A 16,415-nucleotide genomic window follows, 5' to 3' on the forward strand; every position below is an offset into this window, starting at 1 on the left:
CCCCATTTCTATATCTACACACACACACACACACACTTTAGAAGTGTTAGGACAGCATTATCTTACACTGTCTCCCTGTTTATTTCAATGGGAATGTTATGAGTAACTGCTTCAGTTCAGACAACAGCCTGAATGACTTAGTGGATACCCCAGTGTCCAATGGTATCTAAACTATTTTGACCTCTCTCTAGTACATGCCTGTTTAGAATAATAAAGGATTTTCTTAATGACAATCCCTGTTACACAGACAATCTGCAGCTCATTTGCTATTCCCTTTTCACTTTATTTTTAATGGGCCCTTAAACATATTTCCCCTTAAAATTACAACATCCTTCTCAGCCCTTTTTGTTCATAGGACTTGTGTGCTCATAAACAGTTTGAGCATTCCCTTCACACCTGCAATGCACATGTCTGCCTCTGTTAAAGACTTTCCTATCTAGCCCTCACTGATAACTAATGAGAACAGTGTTTATACAAAGGCACTGGTCCTTTTCACTGTAATATCATAAAAGCATTATTTTTAAAGCAAACATGTTGCAAGTAGAGATGGGCCTGAGCTGCAAAGTTTGGATACAGATAAAAAGTTTCTCACTGTTAATGGGAATCTCTAGTTTTGAATTATGGTGTGCAGATTCCTATTTAGCAGTATTCAGTAAAGCAATTAATGTAAATTTCAAAATAAGATTTTCTACTTACAAGTTGCCTTTCACATGAGTCTCTACAAGCTCATTACAAATATTAATTAAGCCTTACAATATCTCTGCAAAGTTAAAAGTGATTATATCCATTTTACAGAGGAGTAAACTAAGACAAAGGAAGATTTCCTGATGTACTAAAGTTTCATAGCAAAACAGAGCTGAGTGGGAAAAAGAACCCAGGTGCCTTATTTACAGATTCCTTCTTTAACCACCAGAAACTGTCTGCCCCTCAGCATTCCAGTTTGTTTCTCCTATTTTTGAATTGTAATCCAGTGATCAAGAAACCTTATATTGTTCTATATTTATTATGTTGTCTTTTAATTTAGGATTGTATATTTTATTTTAAAGTGTGAAACAGGTTTAGGTATATAACATTTAGGTTTCCTTCATATACAGCCTCTGCCAATTAAATTCTGACCTGCAACACCTCTGCAGCAATTTAAGGGTTTATTCCCGGCTTTGCTACTGACATGTGGAGGATGCTATCTAGACCAACAATTTCAAATGTGGGTGCCTAATGTTAGACACTTAGGTGGATTTAGGCAACCAAATCAGTAGTTGAGAGTTTTACGTATCCACAGCTGAAACCATAATAATGCTTTCTCCTATGTGGCACCTTTTATGCATTTGAGCAACTCAAATGTTTACAGTTCTTATGGTCCCTGGGTCTAGCAAGCACTCTTCTCCCCCAACCCTTTGTGCACTCCGTGCAAGGGCCAAGTCAATCACATGCCTTAGGGAAGCACAGGGCCTTGTGACTCATACATGTAAACTGCCTCAAAATTGGGAGGGGGGGGGGGTAGCAGGGAGGAGAAGCAGGCTCTGCCCTGGCTCTATCCACACACCAGGTGACAGAACTGGCTGGGAGCACCTGGGAATCAGCCTCTACAAATCCAAGGTTCTCTGCAGTATTTTCTTGAGTTGCCCTGGGGCAATGTGACACAGCCATGAATAGGGAAGGATCTAAATGCCAGTATCTAGTCCTCATAAATTTACTTTCACAACATCCCTGGGAACAAACTAAGGGATTTTAGTGGGGGGGGAAACTGAGGGTCAACAAGATTAATGCTCTCCCCAATCTGCATAATGGGAATAATGGGAGTTACCCCTCTCACAGGCATTTGGGAGGCTTAATTAGCTTGTGTCGGCAAAGTGTTCTGGGAGACTCAAAAGGAAGAAAATGTCCATGTAAGTATTATAACAGAGCAACACGAAGACAAGCATAAAACTTTTGAAGGGGATCCTGGAAAAAAGTATTCTGAAAATGCTTCCCATTTAATGCAGTTTGGTATCCCAAAGGCAAAAGCGTTGTTTTTCAGAAGCATCTTGCTCTTATAATTATCCCTGGCAGGGATGGTTCAGCATTGGGGAGCTGAATAATAGACAGTCTTTTGTTTAGTTTCCTCACTCTGGGAATGTTTGTGCCACCCTTACTCATGCGGAGTTGTATCTTACCTCTCAGACAGCCCCCGCCCCTCCGAAATGGATGGAAATACTCAGGGAATAAGATGCTGCACCAGCATGAGTATGGGTATTGGAATCTGGCCCTCGGAAAGGCACTCAAATACCACAGTAATTGATGGCCATGATATAAGAACCTAAATCAAACAGAACCAAATAAGATTAGTGTCAGGAATATTTCCTCAGGCACCTTCAATTCAAGCACTGGTATAAGGGCTTGGAAATATTTATTTTTGTGCAGAAAGCTTGATTTTTCTGGTTAGACAATTCAGCATAGCACAAAACATTGCTCAATAAATAAGTTATAATACAAATATTTGTTTGGTCACCTATCATTTTAACAATGAGAACCAAAAGACTAAAGTTCAGTTGCAATTTGTTGCAGCTGCTGTGGCAAGGACCCCCTTGGAAATGTAATTTCAAGAGGATTCTTCTTGTTAAAAAGCCATTTCCTTGTGAAGGGGGTTCTGGAAGATAGCAATAGGGAGAGAAAAAAAAAACACAAGCACAGAAATTTACAAGCATTCCTGAAGAGCGTTTTGAAAGCACTGTATTAATTTAAACAATTGCAGATACATTTTTACCAAGTTAAACAGTTTAACCCTTCCACTAAAACCTTATATAAAAAGTGGATTTTTAAACATAAATTTTGACAGAACTTTGGCCTCAGTGAACAGATTGTCTTTAACAAGATGCACATGATGTTGTGTACACCATCAGGCTCTGCTCTGGAGTTTGTTGGGAGAGAGAATAGCAGCCCACCTTTTTTCCTGGCCCCTTCCAGAGACATCAGGATCTGCTGTTTCCATACAGATACAACTCCCATGTGTTGCCCAGTCCTGACTCCCTGACAGGAGCTAGCTGAGTTATTTCATGGTGAATAATATTCTTTGAGTCATTCATAAACTGATCCTGATTGCTACTAATTCATTTGTTAATCGTAAGTATTCATCCAGTAGTCTGGATGAACAATTTCAGCTCCATTAGCTGATCACAAATGGTTTACTTCACTCTTTGTGCCATGTGTCTGGTTACTTAAAGCACATGGTATCGTTCCTGCGCCTGACTGGGTGATAAACTGAAGAGAAAGAATGACAAAACTCCAATACGAGAGAGACAAGATGGGCGAGGTAATATCTTTTATTGGACCAACTTCTGTTGGTGAGAGACACAAGCTTTCAAGTTTACACAGGCCTGAAGAAGAGCTCTGTGTAAGCTTGAAAGCTTGTCTCTCTCAGCAGCAGAAGTTGGTCCAATAAAAAAAAAATATTAGCTCTCACCATGTCTCTCTAATATCCTGGGACCCACACAGCTTCACCAACACTGCATACCACTCCAATATGGCTTTTCAGACTGTCTGTGCTAAAATGTGGAAATGTCTAGGATTCCAGAATAATTGCTACCTCTACTTAGTGGCATCCACATATTCACAAATATGTAATATGACCTCATGTACAGCAGTACAATGAAGTTGGTCTGTTTATTTCTGAATGACCTTGTTTAATATTAACTCTCTACTAATACCACCTTCTTTCTCCCGCAAGAGGCCTGCCTCCCATGTATGTCACCGTATAACCATGCCCCAGATACATAACTGAGGTGAATGTATTCTCTGACCCCAGACAGAGACCTCTTCCACTGGTGAAGGACACAGCTCCCATGTGGGCTACCTCCTTTGCAATGCACAATTTACTCTTCCCTCCCTAAGTCACTTCAGTGTGCTCCTTTCCATCCATGAGACAAGTATCCTTCCTTGCAGATCCCCCTATCCAAGAGACAACTCTCTCCTAACCCCATGAGCTATCATCTCCCCTCTGAGAGATGGATGGGGCACCGTCTCTTCATCAGATTTCTTCCAGTGAAGGAAATACATGTGAATGACCTTCCAGAATCTAGCCCCTTTGCCCCATTGGAAAGAAGGCAGAATCCTCTATCTGATCATTTACACTTCCACTAGAAGGAGAACCAGTAGGAAAGTAAACTCAGTCCTGTCCTCAGAGCCACTCCCCCTGAGGAAGCCAGGACTGACACCCGATTCTCTCTAGCTGATCCTACTCTCTCAGGAAGAGTAGCAGTTTGTAGGGAGGCGGATGAGGAGGGAACAGCAGATTCACCAAGCCTGATTCTACCGAATAAGAAGAGAGGAAAGTTGATGATCTTGGCTCAACATTTACTCCATGGAGCCTTTCCCCCACATGAAGAGATGCGGGAGGGAAACTAGCTTTTCTAAGAACATGCCTTTCACCACTCTGCCAAGAGAAAATGAGAGAGTCTCATTTCCCTAGCTCCATAATGAAGAGCAGCTGGATAGAAACTGGCATGTTCTCCCCAATCTTCAACCCAGAAGAGGAGAAGCCAAATAGCAGATGAGATTTGTGCAGTCCGTCTACCACTACTGGAACAGAGGCTTGTAAGACAGCTTCATTTAGCCTGATCTGCAGCCTCTTCTGAAGGAGAAATTGAGGGAAAAGATCTCCTAAACTCATCTTTGCTTCTCTGTTGTAAAAGAAACAATGTTTTTTAATCACCAATCTGTAAATATTTTTGGACTGAGCTCAGATAACAAAACAGAACAAATAAAAGAACCCCAACATATTCTACATGAATACATACGAGATAAGAAAACTATGAGAGAAAGCAGCCAGAGCAGACCTGCTGCTCTAGAAAAGCATCTGAATTATTTAGGAGCCTAAGCCTCATTTTCAGAGGTGACTTAGCACTTAGGAGCTTAAGCCTCACTGACAATCATTTGAAAATGGGACTTTGGCTTCTAAGTCACTTAGGAACTTTTGAAAATGTTTCCATTGCAGCTATCCAAACTGTATCCATCTAGCTTTGACATACGGTTTCAGACTAGTTGTGTTATGCAGATTTTTCTCATTCTCTTCCTAAGGCTTGGTCTGCATTAAACCCCCAAATCGAACTAAGGTACGCAACTTCAGCTACGTGAATAACGTAGCTGAAGTTCGAAGTACCTTAGTTCTATCTTACCTCGGTCCACACGCGGCAGGCAGGCTCCCCCGTCGACTCCGCGGTACTCCTCTCGTCTAGCTGGAGTACTGCAGTCGACGGCGAGCACTTCCGGGTTTGACTTATCGCGTCCAGACAAGACGCGATAAGTCGAACCCAGAAGTTCAATCGCTCGCCGCCGAACTACCGGGTAAGTGTAGACATACCCTAAGATTCATTGTTTTACAACCCATGTAGTTTTAGGCTCTTTGGGAATTTCATTAAACTGAACAGAATGGGGGAAACCTTCAAAGTCTAACATGATGTAATAAAAGAAGGGTGTCTGGAGACTACCCTGCTCAGAATTCCTCGTCTAAAAGAGCATCATCTAAGGAATCTTTTCCCATAAGGTTTGTGACTTCCAGGGCTGTGGTCCTAATGATATACAGGAAACATCATGGATGAATATGAGGTTTTAGGGATGTAAGCTAGCTACTGCAGTGCAGAGTATATACACACACCATTGCTTGTATTCTTTATCATTCATTTAAAAATATCCCTACGTTAAAAAAAAAGTCAAAATTTCAGTTAGGCAGTCACAAGTCCTGCAGACCACTGGCTCATTCAATGGAAACTATAAAATGCATAGATCTGAAGCCTATTCTTTCATTCACTGGACTAATGGGTCTACTTTTAAAAGCATACACAGCCTGGTTAACACTTACATTATGTGGAGAGAATGAGGCAGAGTTCCTGTGGAGTTGAGCAACACCTCATACCCTGAGCATTTACAGAACAGTCCACCTTTGTCATTGCTAAAATGTATTAAAAGTTGTACTATTTGCACTACATATGTGCAAAGAGCAGTTTTCAAAGATTCATAACTGTCATATGAACACTATCATATCAAAGACTGTAAGCAAGTCCCATGGGACTGAAGCAAGTGTTTAAGTGATTTTTTGACAAAGGGCTTAAAAATGTTATCTTCCTTTCCTCCAGTCTTTACTCATAGAAAGTCCAAAGCAGTTAAATGAGGAAGCTTTTTATTTTCATTAATGATTTTAGCTATGATCGTTTCAGAATCAATGACTTCTGTGTCTATATGCCCAAAGGAACTAATAAATCATAGATGGGTATGGGGCCTGCCACAAAAACAACGATTATTGTGAGAACCATAATTATGATGGGGAAAAAAAGAGAAAGCACTGTTGATTTGTATTTCGGCCATTTGGTATAATTGTATATGTCCATTTATGTCTCCTTCCCCAAGGCAGAATGTAATGACACATTATGTATTTGTAACGTGAATTTTTATAGCTAGTTCTAGAGCTGTGTGAAATTTTCACTATGAAGTTGAAAAACTGAAATTCCACTGTTTTCAAGTTTCATTTTGAAATTGAAAACTGCCCTGTTTTCATGAAATTTAAGGGGAAAATGGTTCTTCATTTGCAGCAAAGATAACATTTAGGGCTGTCAAGCAATTAAAAAAATTAATTGTGATTAATTGCTCTGTTAATAATAGAATACCATTTATTTAAATATTTTTGGATGTTTTCTACATTTTCAAATATAGTAATTTCAATTACAAAACAGAATACAAAATGTATAGTGCTCACTTTATATTTATTTTTTATTACAAATATTTGCATTGTAAAAAAAACAAATGAACATTGAACTTACAAATGTAGAATTATGTACAAAAAACAACCGCATTCAAAAATAAAACTATGTAAAACTTTAGAACCGATAAGTCCACTCACTCCTACTTCAGCCAGTCGCTCAGACAAACAAGTTTGGTTACAATTTGCAGGAGATAATGGTGCCCATGTCTTGTTTACAATGTCACCTGAAAGTGAGAACAGGTGTTCGCATGGCACCGTTGTAGCTGATATTTACCTGCTAGATGCACTAACGATTCATATGTCCCTTCATGCTTCAGCCACCATTCCAGAAGACATGTGTCCATGCCGATGACGGGTTCTGCTCGATAATGATCCAAAGCAGAGTGGACCGACGCATGTCCATTTTTGTCAGATGCCACCAGCAGAAGGTTGGTTTTCTTTTTTGGTGGTTTGGGTTCTGTAGTTTCCACATCAGAGTGTTTCTCTTTTAAGACATCTGAAAGCATTCGCCACACTCTGTCCCTCTCAGATTTTGGAAGGCACTTCAAATTCTTAAACCTTGGGTCAAGTGCTGTATCTATCCTTAGAAATCTCACATTGCTACCTTCTTTGCATTTTGTCAAATCTGCTGCGAAAGTGTTCTTAAAATGAACATGTGCTGGGTCATTATCCGAGACTGCTATAACATGAAGTATATGGCAGAATGCAGGGAAAACAGAACAGGAGACTACAATTCTCCCCCAAGGAGTTCAGTCACAAATGTAATTTATTTATGGAACCATGTCCTCTGGAATAGTGGCTGAAGCATGAAGGGACATATGAATGTTTAGCATATCTGGCACATAAATACCTTGCAACGCCAGCTACAAAAATGCCATGCAAACACCCGTTCTCACTTTCAGATGACATTGTAAATAAGAAGCAGTCAGCAGTATCTCCTGTAAATGTAAACAAACTTGTTTGTTTTAGCAATTGGCTGAACAAGAAGTAGGACTGAGTGGACTTGTGGGCTCTAAAGTTTTACATCATTTAGTTTTTTAGTGCAGTTATGTAACAAAAAAATTCTACATTTGTAAGTTATACTTTCACGATAAAGAGATTGCACTACAGTACTTGTATGAGGTGAATTGAAAAATACTATTTATTTTATCTTTTTTACAGTGCAAATATTTGTAATAAAAATATAAAGTGAGCACTGTACACTTTGTATTCTGTGTTGTAATAGAAATCAATATATTTGAAAATTTAGAAAAACACCCAAAAATATTTAATACATTTCAATTGGTATTCAATTGTTTAACAGTGCGATTAATTGTGATAAATTTTTTAATTGCAGTTAATCTTTTTGAGTTAATCCCATAAGTAAACTGTGATTGATCGACCGCCCTAATTAAATTTCATTCAAAGCAGGTGTCATTGAGGAAAATTAAGCCCCTTTTTGATCAAGGATGGATCTGCAATGAAGACACGAACATTCGTGTTTTCACTGTAAAAATTAAAGGAGAATTTTGCAGACAAAACATCACCTGGAACAAAATTATGAAAGTTTTCCTTCTAAGGACTTTGGCAGTTGTGTGGGGCTCTCCATGTCATTGGAGTCACAGCTCAGGGAAGCTAGTTTCAATCTAAGGGTGCCAAAGACACAATCTAGCCCTTAAAAAAATTTCAAAGGACCCTCTGAGGCTCTTCTAAGATTAACAGCCTAAATGTACACAGGACTTTACTTTCTTTGATAGTTCCTTTAATGCTTAAGGATCCTTAGACAATTTACAATCTTTACACATCTGACACTTCTGCCATGGGCATGATGCACACTATTAAGCATGGAAAACATCAACCAAATGGCACACGTACTGTGGGGATGAGGAAAGTTTGATGAAAGTCACTAGGGCAAAGCCTACTTATAAAAAGTGCCCTGGGATCTGGCCACAGATCTTTAATGTCTATACAGAGGAGGCCAGGCCTCTGTTTTTAAAATAAAAATCTTTTGAATAAAACCTTAATTCTTGATGTGGCAAAGCTTAAAAAATAGTAAAGGGACACATGAAAAAACAAACTCGGGAACTGGTTTCAAGGGGCCCCTATTGGGCAGAATTAAATACCTACTGTATTATATGTCCTGGGAAACGTAGTTGTAAGGCAGTCAGTAATAAGACCCAGAATGCTTAATCAACTAACAGAATATGATAGAGATGTAGCATGCTGTCAACAGATACAAATGCTCAGTTTTATCTAAAATTAAAACTGTACATCATTTGCACATACAAAGCTTCAGCTTACTGAGCTCGGGTAGGTGCTAAAAAAAATATTTTCAGAGGGAAAAAATGTTATCAAACTCTTTCTCACCATTTGTCTGTGTAGTCTATTGAGACTGTTAGATCTTCAGGAGAGGGATAGTCTTTTGATATGTGTTTATGCAGCTTCTAGCACACTCCAATCTCAGCTGAAGGCCTCTAGATGCTACTGTTATATGAACAGTCAAATTAGAATAAATAAATATAATACTATTTTACAGGAGTTCTTCCTCCAAATTAAGATGTTAACTAAAAATTAAAGGGGGCTCAAAGTGAGACATAGAAAGGAAATAATTCCTGCCCAGTTCTCCAATAGAGAAAGAAGAGTTTCCTCGGCCACTTAACAAGATTGCTAACAGTCAGCCAGTAAGTGTCCAGATTCCAGACAACTAAAGATGAGGGCAAAGAATAATTTCTTTGGTGGCCTTTATGGATGCTAGCAATTCTGGTTACTTACATAAAATTATCATGGCTGGATATAGTGCTGGGTATTGCAGTTAAATTATTCTTGATCCTGTGGTTAAATAATTGGTGCTGTCTTGGTTGTTAGCAATTTAAGATACTGTGGTTACATTTTTGGTGTCTTTGGTACCTTTTATTGCTGTGTTCTCAGGATACTGTGGTCAATTACTGAATCTCATGCTGTTTTACTTTCCTGCTACTAAGAAATCTCATCCTAGCATTTTCTAGGATGTCACAGTTCATGCTGGTAATTATGTCCAGTTGGGAAACACTATTATGTAAATGAGCTGGTGAATATTAGAGGTGTACAAAGCTCTGCCATTTTGGATTCAGCTCAGATAAAGCTTATAGTCAAAACACACACACAAAAACCAAAACCAAAACAAAAAAAACCCCATCTGAACTCAAAGGTTTGCTGGTTTCAACGTCTTATGTTCTCCACTTTCCTCACTCTGTTTCTCCCTTAACTAGCCTTTTTTTACCCACTCAATTTCTCACTTGCTCTTTCCTCTAACTTCTTAACCCCTCGTTCTTTTCTCTCGCCCAACTGAAAGCTATTGCTCACTCCCTCAACAACTCCCACCACCACCACGAAAGGGTAGGCCCATTGAGGAGCGGAGATCCAGTTCAGTTACTCAGCATCTGCTCTTTTGGCCAGCTGCAGTGGGAGAAGGGACCTGTAGCTGGGGTTAGGGAAAAGTGTGTGGGGGGAGTACTAGGACCCATGCATTAGTAAAGGAAAGTAATTGCAGATAGTAGGTGGATAGAGCACAGCAGAGAGGATGGAGTCAGAAAACGGGAGGGACCTATACCTACAGTGGAACTCGGAAAGGCTGAAGCACAGAGAGAGGAGAGTCTCTAGGAAAGAGAGGGGTAAATGCAAATTGCAGTGAAGTGAGGTACGGAGACAGCATACAAATAGTCTCACTGAAGTCAAGGGAATCTTCATTACTTTCAACCAGGAGTAAGAATTTTGCCCATAAAAGTGATCATTTCAGAACAGTGGGGGACAGCATGGGAAAGCTTGCCCTGCAATTGTGTAAACTATACACGATACGTGGCTAGAAAAATTCAATTCGCAGTGCTGCTAATCTGGCATTTTTCATTAACCTTAAAATTTTTTTAAAAGATTATAACTCCATAATCTCTCTCTCAAGAAGCCAAAATTAAAAAGAAAAGTGAGAGGAGGTGATGACATGTCACCAGGCCCTCTTAGAATAGCACATTCTTACACTATTCCTGCTCACTTGATTCAGGAAAAGAAACCATTGATTTCACTGAGCCTCACGGAGCAGCAACTAACCTAGGGCCTGATTCTGCTGCCTTTCCTTGTGGGATTACTCATGTGAGTCAGTAACACAGAATCAGGCCCTTACTGAGTAAATGGAGGCACATATGGCCCCATATGTCTATATATTTTCCCTAGTGTGACTGCTTGTACATTTTGCACTTTCGTGAAAGTGGATAAACAACCATAAAATGAGAAGAGGAATGACAGGGATGAAGGGACAGCCAAAATCCAAATAATTTAGCAATTCTATGATCTCTCACTCTCTGTAATTTAAAAACTGCTAAATTATGTTATGGCTATTTTTAAAGAAATAATGCTCATTGTATAGGCATAATTGTGTTCAAGAATTATTCAAAAATCATATTCCTCCTGATTGCCTCCTGTATGCGTATGCCTACACTGGAATAAAAGACCTGAGGCATGCCCATGGCTGGCCCGGGTCAGCTGACTTCAGCTCTGAGGGCTTCGCCTTGCAGGATAAAAATTGCTGTGGGGTGTCAGGCCGGAGGCCGGGCTCTGGGATTCTCCTCACTTATGGGGTCCAGAGCTAAAGATCCAAGCCAAGCCTGAACATCTACACCGCAATTTTACAGCCCCGCAGGCCAAGCCCTATGAGCCCGAGTCAGCGGACCCAGGCCAGCCACAGGTATTTAATTGCTGCGTAGATATCATCTCAGACCAGATTCTGCTTGCCTTACTCATACGAATATTCCCATTGGCTTCAATAGGAGCTTTGCCTGAGAAAGAAAGGGATGATCTTGCGCTTCTAAGTGAAAGCATTATTAAGTGTCAATTGCTAGAGGAAACATATCAATATTCCAGAGAAATCATGGACTATTAACACATTCATTTCTTTAAATTGATTAAATTAGAGTCAATCCTAATCTTGATGACGCAGATCATCATAGGATGTAAATAAATGTAAGAAATGCACCAAAGGCATACTGGTCTAACCAAAAAAACACACACACACACACACACACACACACACACCCCAACAACTAATTGTTGGCTATCGTTCTCTTGTTCAGAGTGAACCAAATTCTTTGCTGGAAGTGTTCTCTTCACTTCAGTTGAGCTCTGCCAGTTTACACAAGCAAATAATTGAGCCCATACTCCATAGCTGTCATAATACCAAAAACTAAATTTTATTAGTTTCTTTGCACTTTATGCCCTAATTATTAGAAAAGCCATTTTCTATTTCTACATAAAATAGAAGTCTCAACATTTTAATACCAAGGAAATAATAGGTACTGCTATTTTTATCACACTATCAGTCCCGCTATGGAAAAAAACATTAGTGAGAAAAATGTAGGAAGCGCTGCTCTTTTAACAAACATATCAAGTTCCCACTACAGTGTCCAATTGTCTAAACAAATCAAGGAAGAGTACTAATTTAATAAAACTCTATTTTAAGAAATTATTAAAATGTCATGTTTTAATTGTTTTGTGATATACTATACCACTGTTTAGAAATTCAGCAGCTTACCCGCTCAAACCATAAATGTCAACAACAAAAATGAACTATCATCACAAGATTTGTTGTTGTTTTTTTACTGAAGTGTTGTGTTAATTATCTTCAAGAACGAGAGAAAGAAATAATGTCTAAGAATTACTGGTTGTAAATCTCAGCAATTTTCATGGCTATCCAACCCCACACCTAACGATGTAGCCACAAATGAGGATGAAGCTTCATTAATGAGAAAATATAATGAATACATTACCCTTTCAACAGGAGCTGGTCCTGTATTCCTTGCTCAGGATAAACAGCCACTGATTCTAATGGGAGTTTTTCCTGAGTAAAGAGTGCAGGAATGGGGCTCCTGGAGCTAAATCTTGTTTGCCTTTCTCAGCCACGGAATCCATTGAAATATTGACACTAGTCACATGAGTAAATTGAGCAAGATTTTGGCTGAAGGGATATATTTGTAGTGCAAATTATATGAAAACAGGACGTGTAAACTAAGTGGCATCTTCTTTCCCACTAAGGACATTTATAATTATATAAAGGTGTCTCAGTGTGCTTTGCAGTAGAGCATCACTAATTCGTGCTAGTGACTGAGAGCCATTATATATGAACGAATAGTTCAAATTAGCAAATAAGGGCCCAGTCCTGCAAATCTTACTCTGAGCAGTTCCACTGACTTCACTGGGACTAGATGAATAGTATCAACATGTCTTTAGCGCTAAAGACATCTTATCCTGAATAAGGGTGGCCATATTAATACCAAATAGCAGATCCTGTCTTCCATACTCTTGTTGTATAGTACATTACTGTGGGAGCAGCAGCACAGAAACTAAGGGACTGCTCAGAGAGCAAGATATTATGGGGTGCGAGAATGAGTGGCAAAATCTGCCTCTTGGTGATTAAACACAGTGAAGAAAGCAAGGAGAATGAATAATAAAAATGTACAGTGCTCCTTTATTTTGTCAACGGTGAGTTATAATAAGTTATACTCTATTGTTTCCTAGTAAATGTAAAAGTAATACAAGAATGCAATAATCTTAGTAATATGAGACTTCGCTACAGCACCTGCTATTAAACTTTTGCTCAGAGGTAAGGAATTCTATGTGAATTATAAAACAATTGTTGTGTCTGAGAAGGGAAACTACAGAGATTCAAAAATCATGTAATTAGCTTAAAATAAAACCCTAATCACAAATTGCTAGTTTTGCATGCACTCATAACAAAATAGCTACATCCAATTATTAGGGAGCTGCTGTGAAATAATTCAGTGAATTCAATGAATCACTTGAATTTGCAGCTTCTTCCTTGCTTTAAACAAAGATGTGAACAGGACAGGGACCCTTCAGGCACTCAGTATGTTTCCTCTCCAGTGCTGAATGTTGGCAGCTCCCTTGCCGCAACACTGTCTGTTGCTTATGAAAAGCAGCTGTATCTGGAGGTGCTACTAGTGTCTGATTGTATGAAAACCAATATTTTCCAAAGCAAAATAATGCATGCTCTATCTATACCATTTTTACAATCACTACAATGTGCCATTCAAGTGGAGACCTAAAAGACAATAGAGGGCTGATGACTTAAAACGCTACTTTATCATTTGCCATTCAGGAAACACAAATGCAGAAATGTTTCAGTCAGATTTGAGTGTATCCAAAGCAGGAGGAGGAAGGAGTTGTTGTTCACAGCCAAATCGGGTTCCCATCCTACTTTTGTAACTGTAACTCCTTTTTATTTCAGCTCAACTTTGCCCTCCCCATCCTGAGGGCTGTCATTCTGTCCCCAGCATAGCATGGCCATGACCAAAGAAAACATCTGCAAACGTTGTGGGGTGTCCCAGAGTGAAATATGCAAATCTTTTCCTACCTCACCCTAAGCACATAACTATGCACAAGAATTTTGCTAAAATATTGGATTAGAAAGCCTTCTGACCCTCATTAGTACACTTTCACGCAAGATTATTTCTCCTGCTCAATCTCCTACTTGTGATTTTTATGAAGGGTTTCATTTTATCACTAGCAACATCGTTTTCTCTTTGAGCTCTAATTTGACATCATCTGTTCAAACTTGACTTACTAAAATAAATAGCAAGCAACTACATCCTCTTTTCATTATTTATTAATTATTATTATTATTAATGGTTTTATTTCCAGCTGTCTTTATGAGCAATTCCAGCAGAGAAATGCTCAAGGCAATCATTTAAGCTTACTGACTCCTTGAGTCAATTTCTGATACTTAAGAAAAATAAAAAAGTTTAAAACCTTATAAATCCCCCTCTTACATCTACTCTAAAAACAATGTTGTCTTTGACAGTCTTGGAGAAGTGAATTCATTTCATTTTGGAAGGAAAGCTCTATCAAGAAGAGAGGGACTACAAATCTGACTTTTTTAAAAATATAATAAAGTTGAATGTTAGACCTATGTGAAGTAGAGAGGGAGAGATCACACAAAAATAATCATTTACACATTAGTGAGAGAAAGAGAGAGATGTGTCCTACCTCTCCTTGCCGATGATGGTGCTTTGGAGGTTTTCCCATCTGCCCTAGGATTTTGCCCTTCTTACTGCTCCCAAGTGCCAGTCCCTGGTGGATGCCTGCAGATCTGTTGGTTGCCTGCGTTGGAGCCTCCCCCATCAGGGTGGACTTGATGGAGTTCACCTTGGAGCTGGAGCTGTCTAGCTGGGAGCTCTCCACCATCAGGATCACGGCTAGTAAGAGGAGACAGCAGGAGCACTTATTCCATATCAGCATCATCATCTCCCCTCCCCACCAAAAAAGGATTTAAAAAACAGCAGAGGGATAAAAGAAAAAAAATGCTCCCAAAGTTTGTTAACAAAACAACTCAATAGATTTCAATGCCACACGCTCAGGAAACTGCTGTCCTGGGAGAGACAGGAAAAAGAATCCCCTAAAAAAAAAAAAGTACAGTCTATAGGAAATGAGTAACACTCAGATCAAGTGAAGTGACGGCTTTTTCCTCCAGATTCTTGAGAAGTTCAGAAAATTTTTTAGTGACTGGAAGCAATAAACTATGAGGCAATTGCACCCAGGAAAGCTTCCCACCAGTGGAGTCACCCGCAGGTTTGCTCAAACTTCAGACGAAGAGTCAGTTACTTATTTCCCCCCACTCCTCCTCTCTTGCTACACAAGTCAGCAGGGAGAAAACTCAAACCAGATCCAATCCAAGCAGCACCGTCAAGGGCTGGGATTAGTTTTGTTTCTCTCTCCCTCCTTTTTATTCCCCTCCCGTCTTCTTTTTCTTTCTTTTGCCTCAGCCTCTGTAGCCAGTGTTTGTGAAAAGGACACGTTCTCCTCCTACAGACTAGCTGGTGCTGGGGTGAGGGGCTCCAGGCATCCGGCAGACAAGCAGACAGGGTGAGTCCTGGGGACTGAAGCCCTGGAGTCGGGATCACACAGGCAGAAACAGACAGACATCTAGACAAACTCACTGACAAAGTCCTTAGCACAGATCTCTACACACACTCACTGTTCTCTGACAGTCTCTCACTTTGCTCTCGTCTCCCACTGCCCCCTTTACTTTTTATAGCTTTCCACAATGGATTTCTCTTTCCTCCGCCCCCAGTTCAGAGTGACAAGGAGTGAAACTGACTCTCTTCTCATCCTCCCCTTGCACCCTGCACCCACCTTCCCAACAGCAGATCTCTCTTCCCATTTTGGCTGGGAGACAGGAGAAGTATCCCCTGTCTTTAGGAACACAGCGGGCTGTATCTGTCTGTGTCCCCCTGAGCAACCAGCACACCTCCTGAACACATGTACATACACATAGTGTTTCAGGGGTCAGCACACTCAAGGACACATATCCCTTTTCACTGGACTATCTGTAAGGCTAAGCTTTTGGCACTAAGGCATGGTGTTCAGAATAAATCAGGAATTTCAATAAAGCCCATGATGAGTTTGTGCTGCGGTGGTGGCTCTCCCCTGCGGGTTTGGGCCCAGCTCCATAGGCAGTGGAGACAGGTGAGGGGGGCAAAAGGCCATGCCCCCGACTTTTAAAAACCTGGACAGGAAAAAATATGCTGCAGCGTGGCCCAGTCAGCCCACCTGCCCCCAGGTTCTGCTCTGAGTCATGCTGTGTGTAACATGTCGGCCAGGTCCTGCTCTGCACTCTGCAGTAGAACTCAACTTCCAGCTGCTGAAACTGCAGCGATAGCTCCTC

General features: G+C 40.1%; 1 protein-coding gene across 3 annotated transcripts in view; it reads right to left on the bottom strand.

The window, feature by feature from the left end:
• DKK2 (dickkopf WNT signaling pathway inhibitor 2) overlaps nucleotides 1–16,415 on the bottom strand; it is a 91,705-nt gene that overhangs the window by 44,523 nt on the left and 30,767 nt on the right. Inside the window, exons 1-2 of one of the 3 annotated variants that reach the window (XM_042859951.2) lie at nucleotides 15,726–15,858; nucleotides 14,738–14,946 (exon numbers count right to left, since the gene is read on the bottom strand). In XM_042859951.2, the coding sequence (XP_042715885.1) occupies nucleotides 14,738–14,935 (198 nt within the window). In that variant the 5' untranslated portion in view covers nucleotides 14,936–14,946; nucleotides 15,726–15,858. Of the gene's footprint in view, nucleotides 1–14,737; nucleotides 15,859–16,415 lie in introns of those variants that run through there. The other 2 variants (XM_065597670.1, XM_005287897.4) reach the window with 2 other exon arrangements.

This window comes from Chrysemys picta, chromosome 5, assembly GCF_011386835.1.
Source record: "Chrysemys picta bellii isolate R12L10 chromosome 5, ASM1138683v2, whole genome shotgun sequence".
NCBI classification, from domain to species: domain Eukaryota; kingdom Metazoa; phylum Chordata; order Testudines; family Emydidae; genus Chrysemys; species Chrysemys picta.